The sequence below is a fragment of the Passer domesticus genome, chromosome 14, assembly GCF_036417665.1.
Source record: "Passer domesticus isolate bPasDom1 chromosome 14, bPasDom1.hap1, whole genome shotgun sequence".
NCBI lineage: Eukaryota > Metazoa > Chordata > Aves > Passeriformes > Passeridae > Passer > Passer domesticus.
Window position 1 is genome coordinate 3,351,605 of NC_087487.1, and position 23,622 is coordinate 3,375,226.

General features: G+C 55.5%; 4 protein-coding genes, 1 long non-coding RNA gene and 1 other non-coding gene across 6 annotated transcripts; 4 read left to right on the plus strand and 2 right to left on the minus strand.

Annotated features, from left to right (window-relative positions):
* Positions 1-24: 24 nt before the first annotated feature.
* On the plus strand, positions 25-2,630 carry RPS17 (ribosomal protein S17). Its single transcript, XM_064388941.1, has 5 exons — positions 25-156; positions 369-520; positions 950-1,055; positions 2,084-2,149; positions 2,506-2,630. The coding sequence occupies exons 1-5, from the start codon at positions 154-156 to the stop codon at positions 2,584-2,586; spliced, it is 408 nt and encodes a 135-aa protein (XP_064245011.1). The 5' UTR covers positions 25-153; the 3' UTR covers positions 2,587-2,630.
* LOC135281138 (small nucleolar RNA SNORA71) lies at positions 662-789 on the plus strand. Its single transcript, XR_010347891.1, has one exon. It is a non-coding gene; the product is annotated as a small nucleolar RNA SNORA71 (small nucleolar RNA).
* Positions 2,631-3,108: 478 nt separating the features above from the next.
* On the minus strand, positions 3,109-8,909 carry TERB2 (telomere repeat binding bouquet formation protein 2). The gene is made up of 7 exons (XM_064389462.1): positions 8,846-8,909; positions 8,347-8,428; positions 6,788-6,933; positions 5,954-6,012; positions 3,707-3,795; positions 3,522-3,610; positions 3,109-3,443 (listed from the first exon to the last, which is right to left on the minus strand). The coding sequence occupies exons 1-7, from the start codon at positions 8,907-8,909 to the stop codon at positions 3,301-3,303; spliced, it is 672 nt and encodes a 223-aa protein (XP_064245532.1). The 3' UTR covers positions 3,109-3,300.
* Positions 8,910-11,076: 2,167 nt separating this feature from the next.
* Positions 11,077-13,776, minus strand: B2M (beta-2-microglobulin). The gene is made up of 4 exons (XM_064389015.1): positions 13,636-13,776; positions 13,199-13,477; positions 12,696-12,730; positions 11,077-11,495 (listed from the first exon to the last, which is right to left on the minus strand). Exons 1-3 carry the CDS (start codon positions 13,703-13,705, stop codon positions 12,717-12,719), a joined length of 363 nt encoding a protein of 120 aa, XP_064245085.1. The 5' UTR covers positions 13,706-13,776; the 3' UTR covers positions 11,077-11,495; positions 12,696-12,716.
* Positions 13,777-15,738: 1,962 nt separating this feature from the next.
* PATL2 (PAT1 homolog 2) lies at positions 15,739-21,242 on the plus strand. The gene is given in 20 exon segments (XM_064389051.1): positions 15,739-15,825; positions 15,827-15,907; positions 16,284-16,386; positions 16,509-16,795; positions 16,917-16,985; positions 17,094-17,159; positions 17,543-17,704; positions 17,819-17,905; positions 18,103-18,257; positions 18,375-18,452; positions 18,530-18,668; positions 18,784-18,898; positions 18,979-19,079; positions 19,371-19,415; positions 19,567-19,709; positions 19,934-20,093; positions 20,366-20,506; positions 20,584-20,681; positions 20,760-20,912; positions 21,113-21,242. Coding segments are annotated over 20 exon segments (2,310 nt in total). The 3' UTR covers positions 21,153-21,242.
* Positions 21,243-22,590: 1,348 nt separating this feature from the next.
* On the plus strand, positions 22,591-23,608 carry LOC135280784 (uncharacterized). Its single transcript, XR_010347625.1, has 2 exons — positions 22,591-22,760; positions 22,852-23,608. It is a non-coding gene; the product is annotated as an uncharacterized LOC135280784 (long non-coding RNA).
* Positions 23,609-23,622: the final 14 nt, after the last annotated feature.

Below are 23,622 nucleotides of genomic sequence, written 5' to 3' on the forward strand. Positions count from 1 at the left end.
CTTCCCGGGTGCTCCGTCCTGCTCCGGGCCGCTGCGGAGCCTCAGCCCGGGCCCGCCGCCGCAGCCCTCCGGGCCGCCAGGGGGCGCGCTGCCCGCCCCTGGCTTCCGGCGCCTCCCGCCATCCTCCGCTCTTTTTCCGCGGCCGCCGCCGACATGGTGGGTCCGGGCCCCGCCATCCGCCGCCATCCTCGGGCGGGACCGCGCCCCCGCTGCGGGGAGCGGCAGCGGGGGACGGAGGGGACCGGGGCGAGGGGCAGTGGGGGGCGGCGGGGGCCGGGATGGCTGGGGAAAGGGGGGGACTGGGGCGGGGGCGCCCGGCCTGGGCTCGGCGGAGCCTGACCGGCGGCCCCGCCGCCCGCCCCGCCTAGGGACGCGTTCGGACGAAGACGGTGAAGAAAGCGGCGCGGGTGATCATCGAGAAGTACTACACGCGCCTGGGGAATGACTTCCACACCAACAAGCGCGTGTGCGAGGAGATCGCCATCATCCCCAGCAAGAAGCTGCGGAACAAGATTGCGGGGTGAGGCACTGCGGGCTCCGGGCGATCCCGGCCGGGCTTTGGGCACCGGGGGGTCCCGGGTGGGCTCTGGAGGTGTCCCGAGGGGTTTGGGCATGGGGAGATCCCGGGGGATTCGGGCACGGCGTGGGGGTTCCTGCTGGGCCCTGCATTCGAAAGTGATTACGGTCCCGCCTGTGGCCGGGTCATTGATAGTGCAGGGAGAGGAGAGCGAGAGTTTTCCCGTGTTTGGGGGGGTCTGTGTCTCCCCCAGACCCTGTTGCTGTCGGACACTTTGTCTCGAATGTGCTCTGGGGGTGGTGGGTGATGCCCGGGTCGGTGGTGGGGCATCGCCGGGGTAGATGGTGAGAGCTGTTCTCATCCTGCTGGGTTCCGGGTTCGGGGTGTGGGGAAGGGTGACATGAACCCCAGCACACCCCCGTGTCCCCGCAGGTATGTCACCCACCTGATGAAGCGAATCCAGAGGGGCCCAGTCCGCGGCATCTCCATCAAACTGCAGGAGGAGGAGAGGGAGAGGAGGGACAACTACGTCCCGGAGGTGAGGCTCCAGCTTCCCCGTCACTCCATCCTGCCTCGCTGTGTCCCAAGTTTGTTTAAAACAACCCCTCAGCCAGGAGGGTTGGATCAGGGAGGCCGAGGTGGATCCCTCCAAAGCCGCCACCTGGCACAGGAAGGACAGCTGGCTTCTCGTGGTTTGGTTTTCCTAACTAGAAATTCAGGGGGAAAATAATTTTATGGGCAGCAGGAGGGTATTTCAGAGCAGCTGAAAATCTGCCCTGCAGCTGGAATCCCAGAGGGAGGTTTTGGTAAAACCCCCTTGCCTTAACCCTCTGTTTGGACAGGGTTGAGATCTCACCTGTCACCTGGGTGGGGTGGTCCAGGAGGGCTTCCCTTGTTCCAGGAGTGTGATCCCATAGCTCCTAAATCCTGGATCCTTCAGGCACAGAACATCTTACCCTTTTCTCAGTCAGCTGCTGGCAGAGCTGCTGGTTTCTGTGCTGGTCCCAGGGAGGGGTTACAGGGAGGGGACTCAAAGCAGGGAAGGAGTGTTGGTGTAGTGTCAGCACACAAACCTGTGCTCTTTGTGGTTTCCTACAAGAATCCTGGTGTTACGCAGCTCCTGGGGAAGGAAGCCTGTGGAGGTAGAGTTTTTGGGGTCTGGAGGAAGTTGTGCTGGGATTAAAGAGCAGAGGAGCACAGGTGTCCTGCAGGTGGGACTGCCTTTGTGGGTACCTTGGTGGCCTTGTGTCACAGGGCGGCTGTGAGTGTCACTGATGGCTGCCAGGACTGGTGCAGTTGAGGGTACCATGCCAGCTCCTCAGCAGCCTTGGCCTGGAGCAGGTTGGGCCTCAGTTTCCAAAGATTTGCCATAAGTCAGGCTTTTCCCTGTACTGCCAGTGGCCTCTTGCAGTGTTCAGTCAGGAAAGCTGTGTTCCATCACGATGCTCCTGGCTGTGCTGCTGGAACTGCTCCCCTCAGCAGCGGGATGAGAGCACAGTGGCTGTGGGGACATTGGGATTGTTGTGGGGCTTTATCAATCACACCTTTTCTCTCCCCTCTCCCCAGGTCTCTGCCCTTGACCAGGAGATCATTGAAGTGGACCCAGACACCAAGGAAATGCTGAAGCTCCTGGTTAGTGGTCACAGCAGTCCCTGCCCAGCTGCTGGCATATCCCTGGCACAGCTCCTGCTGCCCTGAGTGGCTGGATGGTGTCAAGGGCATCCCTGGGTCCTGTGGGAGGATTAGTTCATGTATGGCTTTTGAAAGGGCATGGGGGCTTTGCCACCAGCAGGGTGAGGGTGTTCCTTGCCCTCATTCCGATGATTCCCTCCCCAAGGAGTCAATCTCTGGAGCAGGGTTGTCTCCCCTTCTTAGGAGACCTGCGTCCACCCTTTGTGCTGCCACAGCACCTTCCTGGAGGAGCTTGCCTCCACTGTCAGTGGGCAGGATGCTGTGACTGATGCCATTGTTCCTGTGCTATTTTCCAGGATTTTGGCAGCCTGTCCAACCTGCAGGTGACACAGCCTACAGTGGGAATGAACTTCAAGACGCCCCGAGGAGCGCTCTGAGCCTGTCCCTGTGTGTCGCTTTTCCAATAAACGTGAGGAAACCATCTCAGCCTGCCTGGTCTTTAGACACCCAAGGGATGGGGGAGGTGGGTTCTTGGGGTGCCACATTGGAGCACACAGAGGACTCAACACTTTCATGTGCACCAGCATCTTTTTGGGTTCTTTCCTGGCAGTTTGGGGTGTGAGGTGTAAAGCTGTTATTTTAGAGGCTCTCCTGCCTTTGGGGCAGTGGGAGAACAACCATGGTGGCTCCTTGGAGCTTGTGGAACCTGTCCTAGGTTTTCCTGTGCTTCCTCCAAGTGGACAGTCTGGGGATCAGGCTGTACCATAATAAAAGGGTTTTTTTTCCTACCCTATTGGTCACTTCCAAGTGCTTAAACGAAAGGGGAAAGTCTTAAAATTCCTTGATTAAATGAAAGTGAAGAGATCTTGGATTGTCCCTCCAAGAAAAACTTGCTTAAATTAGTTAAAACACAGCTTAAACCACCCCCCTGCCCTGAAATAAAAAGAAAATATTTCTGTTTTGGGGAAAAATGTCTGTATTTATGTTTGTTATGAAATTTAGTTTTAGTAGTTACTTAAAGAAGCAAATACTGCTGTAACTGTAGCCAGTACTTAAATAACACATTGAACGCTCTGAGCTGTAGCTGGATAATTTATAAATCACTTGGCAGCTCTTACATTGAAGTTTTTGCTGCTGCAGCCACCTGTTCCTTACCATTTCCTCTTCATTTTGGTCTTCTCACAGTAAATGCTGCACTTGCTTTGAACCCAGTATGCTGCATAGCCCGAGGTGCCAGGGATAAAATCGTGGAGTTCCCCCTCATATTTCTTCATGTCCCGTGCAGAGGCATAGCCTGTGGAGGGAAAATGGGCTCACTGGGTCCCTGCTCCATCTGCCCCATCTGCAGCCCTTTCCAGGTGGATTTATTTACCTGTCACCATGTTATTTATTGGGTATTCCTGGAGGGCACGGTATGGAAATTCTCCCTGGGCAGGTGCTTCAGAGTCTGTTTCTTCACTGCTGTATCAGGAGGGAAAAAAAATCTGTGTTCCTGTGTGTTAGGATTGCTTGGAATCGGGCGTGCATCCAAATCCTCCACCCAAGGTAGGAAAATACCTCTCAGCCAGGTCTAGCACTTCCTCCTCTGATTCTTCCTCACAGTCATTTCTTGCTGCTTCTGGTTCCTCTGTCGGATTTTCGTTGGGCTGTGAATATCAGCACAAGAATGAGTTACAGTTGTACCCTGGGTCACCTGCAGAGCACTTGGGAAACATTCCCAGTGCATGAATTTTTAGGGCTTATGATTTTAAGCATAATTCAGAGTTAAATTTTAAATTTAAGGGCATCCCTGCTTCAAAAATGCTTGGAAGTTGCTTTGAGAGGAGAGTGGGCAGTGACATGGGGAAGGAAAGCACCACAGCAAAGGGCTGAGCTCAGCCTGTGGCAATTGGAATCCCTGGAACAGCACACTGCTGACTAGATATGTCTAGGGCAAGGGAGACAGTCCTTCCAGTGCTGTCCCCCTCGGGATGTCATGCAGGGAGGGACACACAGCACAGCAAGCACAAGGAATCAGAATTTAGTTGGAGAAGACCATCAGGTCCAACCAGTGACCCATCACCACCTTCCCAACCAGAGCAGGGCACTGAGTGCCACATCCAGTCATTCTGGGCAGCCCATTCCAGTGCCTCATCACCCCTTCTGGGAAGAAATTATTTCTGATGTGCAACATAAACCTCTCCTGGTGCACCTTAAGGCAGTATTGTCTCATCCTGTCCCTGGGAGCAGTGCCTGACCCCCACTCAGCTGCCCCCTCCTGTCAGGGAGTTGTACAGAGCCAGAAGGTCTCTGAGCCTCCTTTTCTCCAGGCTGAGCTTCCCCCAGCTCCCTCAGTGCTCCTGGTGCTCCAGACCCTTCCCTGGCTCAGTCCCTTCTCTGGACCTCCTCCAGCACCAAAATGTCCTTGAATTAAGGGGTCCAGACCTGGACACAGCACTCAAGTTGGGGCCTCAGCAGTGCCCAATACAGGGGAAAAATCAGGACTCCTGGTCCTGCTGGCCACACAGGCCAGGTGCCGCTGGCATCCTTGGCCACCTGGGCTCATGTTCAGCTGCTGTTGGTCAGCACTCCCAGGACCTTTCTTGCTGGGCTGCTTTCCAGCCACTCATCTCAGTCTGTAGCTCTGCAGGGGTTATTGTGGCCAAAGTGCAGCACCCAGACCATGGCCTTGCTGACCCTCCTACAAATGACCCTGGTCCATTGATCCAGCCAGTCTGGGTCCTCAGCAGAGCCTCCCAGCCTCCAGTAGAACCACACTCCCACTCAACTGGGTGTCACCTATGTGTGGGCTCAGTCCCCTCATTCAGACCTTCAGCAAAGGCACTGAACAGGCCTGGGCCCAGCACTGATCCCTGCGGGACACCACTGGTGACCAGACCCCAATTGTCCCAGCTCTGGGCTGCAGTTCTCCAGGAGGTGCTGTAGGAAATGGTGTCAAAGGCTTTGCTGATGTCCAGATAGGAACATCCACAGCCTTTCCTTCATCCAGTGAGTCCCCTCGCCATGAAAGGAAATCCACTTGGTCAGGTAGGACCTGCTCCTCCTAAATCCATGCTGGCTGGGTCTGATCCCTTGGATGTGCTGTGTGATAGCACTGGGGGTGACCTGCTCCATAACCTTCCCTGCCACCACTCACACTGAAAGGTCTGTAGTTCCCTAGACCCTCCTTCCAACCCTTCTTGTGGAGGGGTGTCACATTGTCCCTTGTCATCTGGGCCCTCCCCAGTGAGCCAGGACTAGTGATAAATAATGGACAGCAGCTTGGCAAGCTCTTCCTCCAGCTCCCTCCTCACCCTGGGATGGATCCCATCCAGGCCCGTGGACTCGTGAGTATCTCAGTGGCCCAGCAGGGCAGTGACTGCCTCCTCCTGGATTTCTGGGGGTCCATTCTGCTCCCCATGCCTGTCTGCCAGCTCAGGGGGCCCTTTGTCCTGATCCAACCAGTCTTAGTGTTGAAGACTGAGGCAAAGAAGGGGTTAAGTACCTCAGCCTTTTCCTAGTCTTTGGTGATGGACACTTCAACAAAGAATGGACGTTTTACTTGTCCCTCCTTTTGTTAATAAAGTATTTATAAAAATATTACCCGTTACAGAGGTGGGCAGATTAAGTTCTAACTGAGCTTTCACCTCTAATTTTCTTCTTTCTGCATGACCTAAGGACATCTTTAAATGCTTCCTGAGTTGCCTGCCCCTTTTCCCAAAAATTATATGTACTCTTTTCCCCCTGAATTCCTGTGCCAGCTCCCTGCTTAGCACAAGCTCATCCTCCAGCACATACAGGTGTAGTACAGATTTTTCATCTTACCTCTTCTTCAAGGGCATCTGCCTTCTCCCAGATAAACCGGCCAATTTTCCTTCTGATTTCTGACAAGAACAACAAAACTAGTGACTGTGAGAGCACCAAAAACAGGGCTGTGGCAGTTGCTGCTGGTGTGATGCCCTGCAGGTCCCTCTGGGGACAAGCCCAAAGGCAAAGTCCTGCCCTTGGGTCAGGGCAATCCCAAGCACAAATTCTGGGTGGGCAGGGATGGATTGAAAGCAGCCCTGAGGAGAACTGGGGCGTGTTGGTGCATGAGAAGCTCATGGGTATGACCCAGCCATGTGTCCTGGGCTCGTCTCTGGTGTCCCCAAGAGCAGCAGGACGTGGAGCTCCTGGAGAGAGCCCAGAGGAGCCCATGGAGATGCTCTGAGGGTGCAGCCAGGCTGGAGAGCTGGGGGTGCTCACCTGGAGAGGAGCAGGCTCAGGGAGAGCTCAGAGCCCTGCCAGGGCCTGAAGGGGCTCCAGGAGAGCTGGAGAGGGACTGGGGACAAGGGATGGAGGGACAGGACAAGGGGGAAAGGCTTCCCATTGCCAGGGGGCAGGGTTAGATGGGATACTGGGAAGAAATTCTTCCCTGTGAGGGTGGTGAGGGCCTGGCAGAGGTTTCCCAGAGCAGCTGTGGCTGCCCCATCCCTGGGAATGTTCAAGGTCAAGCCATTCTGTGATAACAGATGGATCATACTCTGCCCTGTGGGAGGAAGAGCCACTCCCAAGTGAAGGAAAAGTCCCTCCCACAGACAAGTAAGTGTCAGTACCAAGGCTGTACTTGTGGGGGATTTCCACGGGAAAATATCCCCAGATGATTTTTTTTTGCCTGACCTTCATGCAGGCAGGCAGGGGGCAGGACGAAGTGGCCCAGAACCACCGAGGGCCTCTCTCCAGCTCCGGTGCTCGCACACACTGAGAGGTAGGAGGAGTGAAAGACTGTGGCTCTGCCCTCCAGGTAACTGAGACTCTCGTGTATGCTGGAAGAGAAAGAGAGCTGCTTTCCAAAGGAGAACCTGGAAGCAAACCAAAACGTTTAGACGGGTGTTGTCATGAAACCTGCTCTGTTTTTTTTTGCCAAAAACACCTAATTTTCTGTGATTTTCTACCTGTGAGACTCTACCAGTCCTGTTACAGTCCCACCTCCCAGGGGCAGCCTGGAGGAGGGACAAGGATAAATATGTTTTTAGGGATTACACAGTCCCACTCTGCTCTTGAGGTGAAACTACTTTGGGGAGGGCAAAGACAGGATTTTTCTACAATTATCCTTCACGACACTGTTTCCTGTTCACACAGCTGAGCAAGGAGGTGGAGACTGCTCCATCCCTCACTGTCCTCCTTAGAGAGGAATTAAATCTTGTTTGCTGGGTTTAAGGATGTGTATAATGATTACATTTTTCCACAATGATCTATCTAACAATATACATTGAAATATATGTATATATTCAATGTATATTGAGTATATATATAAAAATTGTATAATTAGTAATAGTGTATATATATGTTTTTATATTGTATATCTACTATATGTATACTATAGTATACTCTGTATATAGTATATGTAGTGTGTGTATATATATAGTATATATATACTATATACTATATATATATATACACACATTATATATATATATATACTATATGTATATAAAAAAATATCCAGAATTCCCCCTGGAGGAGCAGGCTGGTCTGGCAGCACGTTGTTGCAGAAGAAAAGCTGTTACTCTGTTTTTACTGGAATTCCCCTCGCTTAGCTGGAGCAGGTGGCTGAAAGATTCCAAAATTCAAAGCCAGTTTTAAGCACTGGTGTGTTAAAAACAAACTACTTAGTCCAGCCTGGCAAAGCCTAAAAGAAGCATGGCAGCTTCCTTTCCCATATTTACGTGACTAAATAATGAATAAATACAAGTATTCACTGATATTGAGAAAGTGAGGAAGGTCATTAAGACTTTCCTTTTATATCTACAAATGTGCCGTAGCTCTCTATTTTTTTTTAATTAAGCATTTCAGTCCTTTTCCGTCCATTTTTACCCCAGTGCGTCCTTTTAGCATTAATTCACACTGGCTTTTTAGCAAAAGGTTCCTTCCTTCCTTGGCAATTGTATCAGCTCTGTTTTAGCTGCTGATTTTCCAGCAGATAATTCACACTCAGCAAGAAACCAGCAGAATTAATTTAATTTATATCACAGTTAAGCCCATCTCAACACATGGATGTTTTTTCTCTATTCCGTCTCTCTATAGCTTAGTGTGGGTGTGAGTTTTCCTGCGCCCAGTGGGCAATAAGATCCTGGCAGATCCATACCATGACTTTAAAAACACGCCCTTGACTTTCACAGGATGTCAGCAACCATGAAATACTTTTCGCTGAGTACATTAAGGCCTCCTGTGCCCACCTGCGGGTGTCGGGGTGGGCAGCATCGCTGCTGAAGAGGTACTCGGCATCCAGCCAGTGGGCGAGCGTCCCTCCGCCGTCTGCTGCGGGGGACAGGGAGCGAGGTCAGGGCGGGCACCCGGGGGTCCCACCTGGGGCTGACCTGGGTGGGCACAGCTGCTTGTGGGGCCGCAGAGACGGGCTCTGAAGTGGAATGTGACAGCTCCCCGTGGCTGTGGGACTCCCATTGCTCCCCCGAGGGCTGTTCAGGGCTTTTCTCCAGTGTGGGGGCACCGCGGGCTGGCCCAGCTCGTGCTCTGCCCTGTTGTGTGGGTCTCGGTCCCACGAAGGGGTGGCAGAGCCGTGTCCCCGCTGCTGAGCAACGGGGCTCTGCTCCCCTCCTAACTCCCTCTGAGCGGTGACAGGGCTCTGCCCCTGCCAAACCCTGCCAAAGCTGGTGGATTCCTGCCAGCTCCGTGCCCCGGGGCTCCCCTGGACTTTGCTGTTGTCTGCCCCCTCACCCCACAGCCCCCGCGGGCCCGGGCTGACGCTCTGCGAGAACCAAGCACGCTGCCCGCGGAACATCGCGGTGGGAGCCGCCCTGAGGGGAACGGCCCTGAGGGGCTGCAAGGAGGCAGGAACCGCCCTGAGGGGCTGGGGCAAGGCGGGAACCGCCCTGAGGGGAACGGCCCTAAGGGGCTGGGGGAAGGCGGGAACAGCCCTGAGGGGAGACGAGGGCGGGAACGGCCCTGAGTGGAACGGCCCTGAGGGGCTGCAAGGAAGCAGGAACCGCCCTGAGGGGCTGGGGCAAGGCGGGAACCGCCCTGAGGGGTTGGGGCAAGGCGGGAACGGCCCTGAGGGGCTGTAAGGAGGCAGGAACAGCCCTGAGGGGAACGGCCCTGAGGGGCTGCAAGGAGGCAGGAACCGCCCTGAGGGGCTGGGGCAAGGCGGGAACCGCCCTGAGGGGAGATGATGGCGGGAACGGCCCTGAGGGGGGCGGCCGTGAGGGGAAGCGGTGCTGGGAAAACCCGGCGAGAGGGGGAACGCCTGGAACGGCGTCATGGAGATTTAAGCTGATATTAGGGAAAGGTTCTTCCCCCGAGGGTGGCCGGGCACTGGAACAGCTCCCCAGGGCAGCCCCAAGGCTGGCAGAGCTCAAAGGGCACTTGGACAACACTCTGAGGCACAGGGTGGGGTTCTAGGGTGTCCCGTGCAGAGTTAGGAGTTGGACTCGGTCCTTGTTCTCCTAGAAGCTTTTCTCAGAAAAACTCTTGCATTTTGCTGATTCTGGAAACTGCTTGCATAAAAATTGTTTTTATTTCATGCAGCACAAATGAGGTTTGTTTCATGCTTGAAGCTTTCCAAGATATCCCTCAGGATAACCCATCCCCTGGGAACTGTGGCCAGCAACAGCAGCAGCACAGCAACATTTTGAGTACCTCAGAACCCCAGGGATCCTGGATAAAACAGAGAAGGGATTTCTGGACATGGTTCTGAAATCCAGCAGTTAAAGGAAATCACTCTCTGGTGTGGTCATGTGTTGTTCTCCCACACACAGGGGATTTTTGAGTAAACCATCAAAATGTTTCTTAAGCAGGAACAGAAAAATTCCACAGATGCAATAAGGGCAGGCTTCCCCAGTGTGGGAAGATGATGATGTGTCCTTTGGGGGCAGGGTCACTTCACATTGCCCCCACTGAATCTTCAGTTTCTGCAGTCGTCTCCACTCCGGTCCTAATTAGGGTGAAGCACTCTTGGTGCAGTGGTTACCCAGCAATTATTCTGGTGCTCTTGAGGATAGAAAAGGTGGAGCTGAGGTGGTGGAAAGCACTTTGGTGGCCCTTCATGATCCAGGGGAGGAGGCCATGACATGTTCCACAGCTCCTTGTGCTGCTCCACGGGGGTGTCTGAGAGAGGAGCTGAAACCTTTTCCCCTGTCCCAGGCCACCTCCTCTCACAGGGAGCACTGCTGGTGCTGCCTGGTTACCAGAGTGCATCTGGTGCTGCAGGTGAGCTGTGTCCTGCTGCCCCGTGCTGAGATGAGCACTGTGCACAACCACCCAGCCATGGCAGCCCTGCCTGTCCTGCCTTGAACACGCTCTGATGAACCCAAAGGGATCCCCATCATGGAGTCCTGCCCCTCAGCAACCTACCATGTGGGTGCTGGACCTGCAACAGCCTGGATTTTCCAAATCCCTAACAAAAAAAAAGTGGTTATAATGAAAATAACTAGGGAACAAGACAATATCCATCAAAAATCCCAAGTGTAAGTTCTGTGACACTATCACAGCCAATCTTAATATACCCAAGAGGAGACATGGGATGCCAGGAACCCTTAATCCCATACTAGTGGTCCTGGTTAAATCCATTTGGATACAATATTCCTCAAGCAATCACTGATTCCTTCATAAAATAAAAATGAGCTGATGGCAGCAGCACTGGTTTTGGGTAGTGTGAATCCCCCACAGTGTAACAGAGGACTGGCCCCAACTGCACTTCTCCCTGGGCTCAGGCACAGAGAAAACCAGAACTGAAATTCACCAACACACACATCAGCTTCCCCCAGGCTCAGCTTTACACCACACACTCCAAAATGCAGCTGCCAGAGCTCTCCCCATTGGTGTGAGCACCATTCCCTGCCATCACTCCTTCTGTGTCCCCAAGGTTCTTTATCCCTTTTTAAACCTTGTTCCTTCCCTTCAGACCCATGCAGGAGCCTCCAGCCAGGCAGATACCACATCAGCAAAAAAAATATCTTTAATTCTCTTTTTATTGATGGAAAAGTGTTCTTGCATCTTCGCAGTGGGATATAAAAAGCTCAAGTGCCCATCATGCCACCAAGGCTACATACCCACCCACAACCCAGTGGCCATCAGAGCCTGTGAAATCAACTTGTCAAATGAAGGAACATTTTAAGGACCAGCAGTTTATTATGCAAATCCTGCAAATTTTTGAGCAGTGAAGAGTTACCATTGTTTTTTAAGCAGTAATGCGGGCATTTTTAGCTACGTGTTCAAAAAGCCTGGAGGGCTTCCTTGATGCTGTGGTTAGGTGATATTTTTAACAAGGCTTATTAGCAAATTTCTGCAAGAAAGTTGATCAGTCTTGTGGCTGTGATGAAGAATAGACAGAAGCTTGAGGACGCTGACTTGTAAGAAGAATGTCTCAAATCTGCATGGAGAGAGAAGATTGACATCAGTCACTCTAGTGGCACCTTCAACTGCAATCATTTTAGGACTAAAAACCAGCTTCCTCAGAGCAGTCTTGACTGCAGCATCCCTGCAGAACTATCTTCAGTGATTTAGGTAAATCCCCTCAGAGATTTAGGTAAAAATCCTGCAGAAACTGCTTCTCTGTCCCCTCCTTGGTGCAGTTCTGAGTTCAGCAAGTCAAGAGGACCCTTGTTCTCCACGCCAGGGAGGAGTTTGTCCTGCTCTCCACTCTTTTCCATGCCAGCTCAGTAAATCCTCATCCCCAGACCACAGTGAAGTCACCCACGTCCCACCTGCAGCCAGCCATGGCATCCCTCACCAATGTCCCACCAACCACAGCCATGGTGCAGCACATTCCAGACCCTGCCCTGGGGCCAGGCTCACACCCCACTGCCCCAAGGTGAGCGACAAACCAGAGGAGTGACTGTATACAACTTTTTATAGCTCTGCAGGAACTGGGGCATTTCATATGAAGGTCCTGTCAAGGCTTGTCCCAGGAACAGTTAATCATTATCCAGCCTCTAACAGGGCACATAATTTAGCTGTTTCAACCAGGATTACATCAGCTCAGCCACATATTCAGTTTCTTTTCCCTACCAAGTGTTAAACTAGAATTTCCCCATTGCTACACCCAGATCAGTTACACGCAGACAGTTTGAAGAACTTGGAGCCGTCAGACTGAGACACCGGTGAATAAACCCAGAAGTGTTTCTGGTTTGTGCCTCATGAATCCCACAGGAGGCCGGCCTGTGCAGGGTTACCCAGCCTGCCCCTACTCTGAGGCACAGGGATCTCGGGTGCAGTGACTTCCTGCTCCTCCCCTGGCAGGAAACAGCGCTTCAGCCCTGAGGGAGCTTTAGGGGACCTGCGACAACTCTCTCCCTGCGGTATCTCGCTGACACACCAACGACATGCAAGGAAGATTTTCTCCAAAGTTATCCTTTTTTTGGAGCACAGGACTCTTGTAGGCAGGGGATGGCCAAAAACAGACCAATATAGTGGGCACAAAGGGCGTGGCAAGAGTTTTTTTGTGTCCCAAATAGGATCTACTTTTTGGCTGTGGTTGCTCCTGTTCCTCAGCTTTTCAAACCCCCCCTCCCTACATAAATGGGTCTGTATTTCCCTTATCAGCACAGCACACAGCACGGGAACAACTCACCATGGATCATCCAGACACAGCTCAGAAGTCTGGTTCTGCAGGAAAGAAGCACGGAGCGTTAGACCTGGGGGCTAATGGCACCCCCTGTCCCCACAAGGATCCCCCCAGAAACAGCCCCAGTGTGGCAACCAGTTGCCTTCAGCTGTAGCCGAGGCTAGGCCACCACCACCAGCCTGACCACTGCTGTGTTTCCTTTATACTGTCCTTCTTTATACTCACACAATATAAAGCAAAAACTCACTGCATGACCCATCACCTTCTAGTTAAGTTTACCAAGGCAGAGATCAGTGACACGGCATCACCAAATCCCTATGGACTAACACCAGTGTGCGTTCCCCCTGGATCCTTCACAGGTACATGTAACACCCTTTTCAGCTAAAACCAAGTTAGCTTTCTATGTCTAACATCTTCAAACCCCACTCCTGCTTCCCAGGAAAAGGAACAGAGACAGCACGGATATAAAGCAAGGAGCTCCAGCATGCAGGAGGGAAGGCACAACTTACCCCAGAGGTAATCGCGTGCCTCTGGCATGGTGGAATGCATCACCCTGCAAGAGAAGCTGTCACCCCTTGTGGGGACGAAGGGCACATAGACCAGGCGCTGGAACTGCCACTTCTCGTTGAAGGACAAGTCCCCGTACTTGACGCCGGGAATGGGCTCCCCGTTCTTCAGGAGTGTGATGTTAATCTTGGGCGGGTGAAAGCCAGTGACAAAGCAGTGGAGGGTGTTCTCCTTTCCCTCCTCGGCGCGTGAACGGGCGTAGACTTCGACCTTCGGTGCCTCTGGAGAGAGGGGCGAGGGCTCGTGAGAAGCGGGGCTGCCGTGGGCATCGCCTCGATGCCAACACTCGCCCACCCACCCGAGCACAGTGAGCGGACCCGCCGGGACCCCGCAGCCCCTCACCCCCGCCGGGACCCTTCGCGCCGCCCCAGGCTCTCACCAGCGGCCGCCCCCAGGCCGAGCAGCGCCAGCAGCGCAAGCACACCGAGCGCCAGGGCCCCCCGCGCCATCGCCGCTCGCCGCCGCCTCGCCGTTTCCCGGAATGTCCCACCCCTGCCCGCACTCCGCCTTTTATAGCCTCCGGAACTCGCGGCCAATCGTGGCGCGGAGCGGCCTCTACGTCATCAGTTTCCAGGTAGAACGGGAGCTCTGGGGTTGTGCGGGCCAGCTTGGAAGCGCTTTCGCTTTCAGTTCCGCGCTGGGCGGGCGAGAGCCCGGGCAGAGACCCCGGGGCGTGGGCAGCAGCCCCCGGACGGGACCCGGGTGGGCAACGGCACCTGGGCTGGACCAGCCCCCGTGTGGCCACAGGGCAGCGCCCGTCCCCCGTGCTGGGCACTGCTGAGGCCACACCCCAAATCCTGGGGTCAGTTCTGCGCCTTTCGCTCCTAACAGGACATGGAGGGGCTGGAGCGTGTCCAGGGAAGGGAACAGAGCTGGGGAAGGAGCTGCAGCACCAGGAGCAGCTGGGAAAGGGGCTCAGCCTGGAGAAAAGGAGGCTCGGGGGGACCTTCTTTCTACAACTCCCTGACAGAAGGGGGCAGCCAGGTGGGGTCGGGCTCTGCTTGCAAGGAACAGAGGAGAGGACAAGAGGAAATAGCTTCAAGTAGCACCAGGGAAGGTTTAGGTTGGATCTTAGAGAAAAGTTATTCTCTGAAAGGGCTGTCCAGCCTTGCCACAGGCTGCCAGGGCAGTGGCAGAGTCCTCGTCCCTAGAGGGATTTAAAAGCGCTGTGGATGTGGCACCTGGGGATATGGGTTAGTGGTGGCTTTGGCAGTGCTGGAGGGATGATTTGACTTGATGGTCACAGAGAGCTTTTCCAACTTAAATGGGGGTAAATCTCTTGCAGAAGATTTCGCATCCAGGGCCGGTATTCCACCAACAGACTATGGTGGAGCAAGCCATCCACCTTCCCTTTTAACCTCTTTCAAAACCTAGGCTAGGAATGCCACTGAGTGTCCCAGTGGTGCTGCTTGGAAGGAAAATAAAGGGAAAAGAAAGCCAGGTCACTGCTAGTGGGGAGAAAACAGCAGCATGGTGTAAGCACCAAAACACTAAGTCCCTTTAGGACCTCTTAATGTACCTCATTAAAACACAAATTAAATTAATAAAGCAATGTGTGGTGAACACCGCAAAGGCAGCAGGTAAATCAGGAGAGGCCAAGCAAAGGAAAATCTTGAAAACACTTGTTATCAGTTCCCTCTGGCCCAGCTCCTGCTGGGTTTGCCAGCTACTCAGTGGGCAGTGCCAGCCAGGCAGCTGAAAACACTCAGTGTTTTTCTCAGTGTGGGATAAACAGCTGCAGCTGTGGCCAGAGCCTTATCAGGGATCTCAGGGCTCGGGCAGAAATAATCCCTGAGCACTCCATTGGTGCAGAGCTGCTGTTAGGGTCACCACATCAGCAGTCACCAGTCCTGCTGTCCCGGGGGGAATCTGGCTCTGCCCAAGTGGACACTCACCTCGGGGAGAGGATGGCAGGACAGGCATCCTTTCCATGGGCCCTTTGGGGTGTGAATCCCTTGCAATGACTCTGCTGTAACCCACGACACCTGTCAGAATCTCCCGGTAAACAGAAGCACAGCTCTTTCACATGATGTTCATTAAAAGCCACAAGGATTTGGTTACAGTAGCCAAATCTTCCAGAAACATCCATCTAGGGATGTTTCTGCTTTTATTAGCAGAATATTGGGAGAATTATTTGGGAGTGGGTGACATGACCAAGGCACTCCTGGTATTCAGGGGGATAATTCAGGAGGATAATTCAGGGGGATAAGGGCAACCCGCTATGCTTTGTGGGATGCAGAAGTTTACAGTGTTAGTGTTGACACCTGTGCTCAGTGTTACCTACCAGACTACTCAATCCCGACAGACCGCATCCCACCAGTGTTCCATGACTCCTGGGAAGGGTGTCAGCTCCGAGAGCAGCGCGGCAGCAGCGGGGGAAGCCGGGCTGGGCTGTGGGGCTCTCCGAGAGCCGCGGGGGCGGTCACGGAGCCCCCAGCCCCGGGGCCCAGTGCGCAGGCGCGGGGCGCCGCTGGGAGCCGCCATGCTGTACGGCAGGCGCATGCCGGGGCGGCGGGGGCGGCCCATAAAAGGGGCGGCGGGGGCACCGCGGCCCCGCAGAGGGACCAGGACGGGCGGGCGGAGGGTGGGTGAGCGGGAGGAGGCGGCGGCGGCGGCACCACCGCGGCATGGCAGAAGGCGGCGAGCGCGTTGTGAGTGCCTGCCCCGCTCCGCTCCCCGCTGCCGCCTCCTGGCGTCCCGCTCCCTCTGCGGTGCTCGTTCTCCGGGGCAGACGCTGCCCTGGAGGTGCTGGTGGGATGCTCTTCCCTGCCTTGTTCTCGCCCGTGCCCGCGTAGCGGGTGTTCGCTCTGAAGCCTAAAGGTGTCTCAGCCCAGCCGCGCTGCTGCCGGCAGAGCTGCGCCTCCTGTCCTCGCTGCCTGCCGCTTTTCCCTTTTCCAGCTGTGAGCCCCGTGGGTTGCCTGGCGCCACCAGTAGAGTGTGAGGGGGAGGTTGGGTGCCCCTCCTCACTTTGGGAGTATGCTAGGGTTACCTCTCCCTTAGCGAGGAATCTGCTGCTTCCAACTCTAGATTATCGAGGATTTTCTGCTGGTGGAAGATGCACTTCTGCTGGAAGAGATGGCTGAGGAGGATGAGGAGCTCGACCTGTACAACGAGATGACTTTTGGGTTAGGTAAGACCTCAGGGGAGTCCTGGTGTTGGAGAGACCTGCCAGCACTCGGGGGAGTGCACACCCTGGTGGGCACTGCCTAGGCGTTCACCCACACTGCTGTGTGCTGCTTCTCCCCCTCTAAGACCGAGACTCCACAGAGGAGGATGTCCCAAAACTCCTGGTGGTACCGAAGATAAGCCCTGAGGTGGCCAAAGCACTGGTAGAGGCAACTGGAAGAGCAGCTGAGCAGCTGGCCGAGGAGGAAGGTGGGATAGAGCTGGAGATGGAGCAGGTTAAGTCTCAGCTGGAGGAAGACGTAGAGGAGCTGGGGACTGAGGAGCAGGAGGAAGATCAGGAGTGCTTTGAGGAGTCCAGTGAACTGGGAGACCCAGCAGTGATGAGAGCTGTGCGCAGCAAACCCACGCTGGAGGTGATGTGTGAGCAGCCAGGGGGTCCTGCTGCTCCCCGCTCCATCCCACACCTGTGGGTCCTTCCCACAGGACTGCCCTCTGGGGCAGGGAGGCAGACCTTTAACTGCCCTCTCCTTGCAGAGCGAGGACTCGGCGGTGCTGGACAGCGGGATTGGGACTTTCTGGGAAGAGTTTGGCAAGGAGGACACGGTAAAAATGTCCCCACCCATCTGGTGATGAGGCAGGGTGGCTCCTGTGGTGTCCCCTGCTCTCTCCTCCTGTTCATTTGCCTTATGCCAACATCTCCCTGTTTTCCAGCTGGCGATGGATCCCACGACGTGGGGCTCCTGCCCTGGCAGTGTCCCATGCCACCTCATGCTGGAGGTGGGTACCTCCAGCCAGGCCTTCAGGAGCTGGCTAAGGGCTCCCCACTACTCTGGAACAAGGGTCACACATGGAATTTGGGACACCTGGGGCATCTCTAAATGGCTCTGGAGGTGCACAGATGTGTCTTGGGTGCCAAGGCTGTGAGTGCACACCCAAAGCAGAGCCTGGGTTTGAAGGCAAAGTTGTTGAGACTGGGGGGACTGGAATCCCCATGCTGGGTGTTCCCATGGGTCTCCAGCTGCTCCACGCTATGGGGGTGGGAGCCCAGCTGGTCTTGGTTGAGCAGTGACCAAAGGTTTTAGTGAGCTGACTATTGCTGAGGGAGCTAAACTGTTCCCAGCTGTGCCCTGTTCCCACCTGCTGCTGCCTCCTCCCCACAGGATAAAGCCATCCTCCGGGTCCTGGAGAGACCTCCACCATCTTCCAACCTCGACTTCCTTGGCTCTCCTGTGCAGAGGGGCTATGGGGGCTCTTCCCGGCTCAAGGCCCCTGACTTAGGCTTGGGGGACATAAGTCTTCTCTCCCAGTGCTTTGTCCAGCAGGTAACAGGTTTGGGGGTGCTCTTGCATCCCTTCTTTCTCTGCCCCCCCCCTCCTTGGAGGTGCAGCCTTGAGGACAGGCCTGAGTGACACCTCCTGTCTCCTGCTCTGCACCAGGCACCCCTGATGTCTCCTCGCTCCCCGTGCTCTCCTCAACCCTTCTCACCAGCTTGCAGACCCTCTGCACTCTTCACTCCCAACCAGGTAACCTGGTGGGCTTTGAGCCACTGCCATGGCCCCTCTGAGGTGGCCTGGAGTGGCAGGGGCTGGGGAGAGTGGCAGTGACTGCAGGTAGCACTTTGCCAGAGGGATGGGAGCCAGGAGCCAGCACAGAGCTGGCTGACCCCTCTGGGATGCTCAGAGGGGAAGGCTCAGACCCTTCTCTCCTCTCTCCCTCTCAGACAGCAGGGTATGTGCCTCCGACCCCTTTCCAGTCTGGGTCCCCCACCATGGGCAGCCCACCACAGCACCTGGGCATGCACTTCAGGCCCATGTCCTCTTCTCTGGACCCTGCTCTCCTCTTCAGCCCCTCAGCCACGGGCCCGCTGCACTTCAGGTAGCAGGAGTGGGATGTTGGGGTGGGACTGAAGGGGTCCTACAAAGTAGCTGAGTGTCACCTCACTCTGGAGGTGTCCCAAAACCCCCCTTGACCCCTGTCTGGTGTCCCCTGCAGCACACCCAGCCACATGACCCAGCTGCACCCCCAGCACCAGCGCATCCTGATGCAGCGGCAGGGCAGGCAGGTGCAGAGGTATGTGGGGTGCTTTTGGGTGCAGGGCAGGGGGGCTCTGGGTGGGCACAGTGGGCTGAGTTCTTCTCCTGTGCCAGTGTCTCCCCCAAGAAGCCGTGGTCTCGGAAAGTGGACCCTTATGCTGGGCTGATGACTTCCAAGGAGAAGGACTGGGTCGTCAAGGTGCAGATGATGCAGCTGCAGAGTGAGAATATAGATGATGACTACTACTACCAGGTGAGCTCCTGCTGGCAGCACCTGCAGGTTCTTCCCCTCAGGGTTGGGGCTTTGGGAGCTGGAGAAACCCTTGAGGACTGGTGGAGAGGGCTCCTGCCTTTTCCTGCTGTTACAGACCTACTACCAACGGCTGGAGCGCAAGCAAGCGGAGGAGGAGCTGCTGGGCAGGCGCAACAAGCCCCCCAAGCTGGTCACGCCGTTCATCCAAAAAGTGGTGACCTACGACTCTGGTGAGGGGCTGGGGCAGGTGCTGGGGGGCTGGGTGAGGAGTTCTGGGATGTGGTGTCACCGTGTTCCTGCTCCTCCGCAGTGGTGCGCATCGCGGGGTCGCTGGGCCAGGTCACGGTGTCCACCTGCTACAGCCCTCGCCGGGCCATCGATGCTGTGCACCATGCCTTCGTAGAGGAGGAGGTAGGTGAAGGGAAGCTGGGCTGGTTGGGGCCCTGAATTGCCAGGAGTGCTGCTTTGAGCTGCTCTGAGCAGTGGGATGGGGCACACGGTTGGAGGAGGTACCGCCTCAGCAGTGGCAGTTTGTGCCCGGCCAAGGAGTGGGATTGGGCTCTGGCCATGGTTTCCCCATGGGACTACTCTGCATCCTGAAGCCACCCCTGATCCCCAGGGAGCATCTGTCCCAGTGCTGGGCTGGTGGCAGTGTCTGGGGATGGCTGTAACCTTTGTGCCTTCCTTTCTACCCTCCCAAAGGCTGCAGGGACCCACCGGCTGCGGACGCTGCACAGGATCGAGAAGGTGAGTGAGTGCTGGGGAAGGGCAGCATGGTCCAGGTTTTCTGTTTTCATCCAGGGATTTCTCTAAGGGGGCATCTACCTAGGCAGGGTCCTGGACAGCCAATTGGTAGAAGATGTCCAAGCTTCCTCCTTACCCTGTGTCATTTTTCCAGCTCTTCCTGCCGCTGCTGGAAGTAGAGGAGTTGCAACAGAAAATCTCTGCAGGGGAGAAAGAGCCCCAGAAGCAGGAGCAGAAGAGCCAAAAAGTGGAGAGTATCTACCAAGCCTTGAAAATCAGGGCTTGCAGCAGTGAAGAGTGAGTCTGTGCTGTGGGAAAGGGGAGCAGGCAGCATGTCCTGGTCCTTGTGGATCTGAGATGGCCACCGGAGGGATTGGGTCCTTCCTTCTGCGTGTCACTGCAGCCTGTGCTGACCCTGCCTGTGAACCTTGTCCTCCAGTGGAGCTGATGCTGGTCCTTTTGGGTGGACAGAGATGCTCCAGGTCCCCTGGGATTTGTGCCAATGGAGCCTTTGTTCCCAGGGAGGCAGAAGATGAATTCCTGCAGCTACTGTGTGTGCGGAAGGGCAAGAAGCTCATGGCCCGGCTGCTGCCCCACCTGACTGGAGAGCAAAGGGAGAAGATCCTGCTGACAATCACCTGCCACCTGCCCTTCCTCATGAAGAAGGACATGCTGGATGAGGCAAGCACCTCCAGCCAGGGGCAGGGATGACCTGGGCTGTCTCCTTCTTCCTCTGTTCTTGCTGGGGATGGCACTCTGGGCAATGAGGGGGGCCTGTGTTGGTTAGCATGAGACAGGAGCTCCTTTCCATCCATGGGGAGGAGAAGGCCTCCATGAGTTAGTCACCAGCAGTCCTGGTGGAAGTGACCCTCTCCTCCAAGTGCTGGGATGGGAGTGTGGCTGTGACAGGTCAAAAGATCTCAGATTCCTGCTCTCCCCTCTGCCCTGCCCAGTCTCTCCCCCTGCTCTACAGCCCATTGAATGAGGTGGTGGGTGAGTTGACCTTCAGCAAACTCGTCGACGCCCTGCAGGAGCTCACCCATCCTCTACCTGAGTCTTCAGAGCTCCCCCTCACCATGGCCTTGAAGAACCAGGTACGTGTCCCTGAGCCCCATTGTGTCCCTGGGGTGCCAGGGCTGCTGGCCGTGACACTCCTGGTGCTTCCCTGCAGTTTGGCATCTCCTTGCTCTATTCCCTGCTGAGCCATGGAGAGAGGCTGCTGTCCTCGCATGCGCCGCTGAAGCCGTGCAGAGGGGACTTCGAGGCATGGTGAGGGACGGTGTGAGCTGGGGGGGGAGGGTTTGTCACTGCTCCGTGGGGTGCTCACCCCGGTGCTGCTGTCCCCAGGACAGACACGGTGTACCTGATGTCCCAGGAGCTGTCACGCGTGCCTGCAGCCTCGCTGGCCGAGCCTCTCTTCCTGCCCAGCAACCTCGTGCTGCTCTTCTGCCGCTACCTGGACAAGCAGACTGTCTACCACCTGGCAACCAAGATGGCCGAGTGAGTGCTGCCTGGACTGGCCCTCCTGGGGCTCCCCCAGGGGGGACAGGAGCACACAGCACTGCGGGCTCGCTGCGTCCATCCCCCCCATGGAATTATCTCCCGCTATCCGCTGGGCTGAGCTGATCCTGGTGCCTTTGCTCCCGCTGCTTTGGGACAGACCAGCACCCTGACGCTCCAACCTCCTCCTCTCCCTGCAGGCGCTCCCCGCTGCGCACGGAGGCGGACCTGCTCTGCTGAGCCCTGGGGCTGGGGAGGGCTCTGGAGCCGGGAATGGCAGGGCCCGGGGCCGTGCCTTTGGAAGCGAACACTGTACCCTGGTGCTGGGCACGCTGGGTGGCACGGGCAGGGGCAGGGCTGGTGCCGCCCTGTCCCGCTGCCTGGGAGCACGGGGGTGGGTGGGTGTAACTTATTTTGGCCTCCCCCTGGCAGTGGTGGGTCATGGCAGGGGCCGAGGCAGGGCACAGGGGCGCTGGGAGCACCTGTGGGGTGGATTTTGTCTATGGCACATTCTGTACAGTGCTTGAAATAAAATAAAAAGGTGATTAATGAGTTCCTCTGGCTCCTGGGGCAGCTTATGTTGGGTGCACAGTGGTCCTGTGGGCATTGCTGGGCAGGGAGAGCCCTGGCCTGGGACAGGGATCTGGCAAAAGGCAAGGAGAAGGGAGGGATGCTCAGAGGGTTGAGGAGGAGAAAGGAGTGCTTGGAGAGGGGATCAGAGGCCCCACAAACCTGAGCACACATAGGGAGGGGAATGGGCTGGGAAAGAAGGGATGTGGTAGGGAAGATGAGTCAGAGCTTGGCCTGATAGGGAAGTAGGGATTGGTGTACACGTGGTAAGGACACAGTGGGGAAGTCTTAAACAGATCTGGGTGGGTAATAAAGCACCTCTTGTCTCTGATGAGCTCCCAAAGGCTGTTTAGGCTGAAGTCTTCCAGTCATGGACACAATGCAGTACCTTGAGGCATCTTCCTAAGCAGTCCTGGCTACCCCAAGCTGATCCTCACTTTTGTATCTGAGGCTGAGTGTGTGCAGTGTCTGCTCCCACTGTGGGAATCTTGGTAGCTCCTGCCTGTTTTATGGTGGGATTTCCCTGATCCTGTGGGAGAGCTGGGACTGGGCCACCCCCACCCACCCAGAGGTCTAAACCTGACACCAAAGCCTGGTGTGTACTCAAAAGAGGCTTGCAGCAGAAAGTTGTCTCATTCTCAGACTGCCCAAGCTCCAACCTTGAGTGGATAAAACTATTCCTTTAAAAGGGCATCCTTCAGGGGCCAAAGGGAGAATTTACAGAGAATAAGGCTGTGAGGGCTTGGGTGAGATTTATTTCTGCTGCTCATCAAGGTAGCTCAGTTTCTTCTCCTTCAGAGAGTGCAAAGTCCAGCTGGCAGGACCTCCCAATCCTTCTGGCAGCTGTATCCCCTCCTGCTCATCTTAAAGAAAGTATATGCTCCTCCTGCTTTATCCTTAGGGAGTTTTCTGGGACAGCTGCATTCATTCCTAGCCATGCTCTTCAAAAGAGTGACACTGGCAGGTTCTCCATGGGGTGAGCTCCTTGTTCCAGCCCCACTGAGGCAATCTGGGAGAATTCCAGTGTGAAGAATTCCGGTGTGAAGAATGCCAGTGGAAGAACAGACCTTGCTGTTACAAATCCCAGAGAGAATTTCAGGTAGGAGGGAATTAGCTCGTTGATAGCAGGAGCTGGGGAGGACACTGGCAAGTCCTTCAGATAGAGATAAGCTGTGTTCTGTTTTCTGTTTGCTCCTTGCCTGAGTGCCAGCGTGGCTGAAGGATGAAAGTGTGACCTTGCTGCAAACGTGTGCTAGACCAAGTTCTCTAGCATGGAAGGTTGGAGATCTCTGCTGGGTTTTGCTGCTCCATTACAGGAGACAGCTGAGGGAAAAGAAGGAAAACCCATCTCTGTGTTACTCTCCCACAGCACCCAGTGCTTCCCACCTGGAGGAACAGACCCTGTCCATGGGGCAGCACCCAGGAATGAATCCAGCTCCTGAGGACCCCCAGATCACTCAGCTGCCTCTGGATGCTCTCCCTTAATCCAGAGCTGGTGGAACTCTAGGGTGTCTCACCTGCCCAGCTGCCCCTGGTGCTCTCCTGAGAGCAGTGTTGGCCCCACAGCATGGTGGTGACCCATGACCACGGGCTGTCCCTGTCCTGGGGGGGAAGGGGGTCTGTGGGGCTCATCCTGGAATGTTTTGGGGTGTGTGGAGCTCTTCCAGGCTGTCTTGGGTATGGTATGGGGTTAATCCTGAAACATCTTCAAGGTGTGTGTGTCTCATCCTGGGGTGTCCTGGGGGGTGTGTGTGGGGTTTGTATGGGGATGTCTTGTGGGAATATGGGGTTAATCCTGGGATGTCTTGAGGTTGTGGGGCTCATCCTGGGAGGTTTTGGTGGGTGTATGGGGCTCATCCTGGGCTGTTCTGGGGGCTTATAGGGCTCACCCTGGTCTACCTCCAGGGGATGAGCCTTATCCTGGGATGTTTTTGGTGGTGTGCAGCTTATCTTGAGGTACTTTGAGGGGTGTGGGTCTCATCCTGGGATGTCTTGGTGGGGTGTAGGTGCATTCTGGGCATTTTTAAGGTCTGAGGCTCATCTTGCAAAATCACTGTGAGTCTATGGCTCATCCTGGGATGACTTAAATGGCTTAGGGCTCATCCTGGGATGTTTTGGTGAGTACATGGGGCTCATCCTC

Coding starts and splice junctions, on each gene's coding strand:
- RPS17 (XM_064388941.1), top strand. Junction 1,056..2,083: donor GGGACAACTACGTCCCGGAG/GTGAGGCTCCAG, acceptor CCCTCTCCCCAG/GTCTCTGCCCTTGACCAGGA. Junction 2,150..2,505: donor AGGAAATGCTGAAGCTCCTG/GTTAGTGGTCAC, acceptor GCTATTTTCCAG/GATTTTGGCAGCCTGTCCAA.
- TERB2 (XM_064389462.1), bottom strand. CDS start 8,909: ATGTTCCGCGGGCAGCGTGCTTGGTTCTCGCAGAGCGTCAGCCCGGGC. Junction 8,429..8,845: donor GGGCCCGCGGGGGCTGTGGG/GTGAGGGGGCAG, acceptor TGTCCCCCGCAG/CAGACGGCGGAGGGACGCTC. Junction 6,013..6,787: donor CCCTGCCTGCCTGCATGAAG/GTCAGGCAAAAA, acceptor TGTTCTTGTCAG/AAATCAGAAGGAAAATTGGC.
- B2M (XM_064389015.1), bottom strand. CDS start 13,705: ATGGCGCGGGGGGCCCTGGCGCTCGGTGTGCTTGCGCTGCTGGCGCTG. Junction 13,478..13,635: donor CGGCCTGGGGGCGGCCGCTG/GTGAGAGCCTGG, acceptor CCCTCTCTCCAG/AGGCACCGAAGGTCGAAGTC.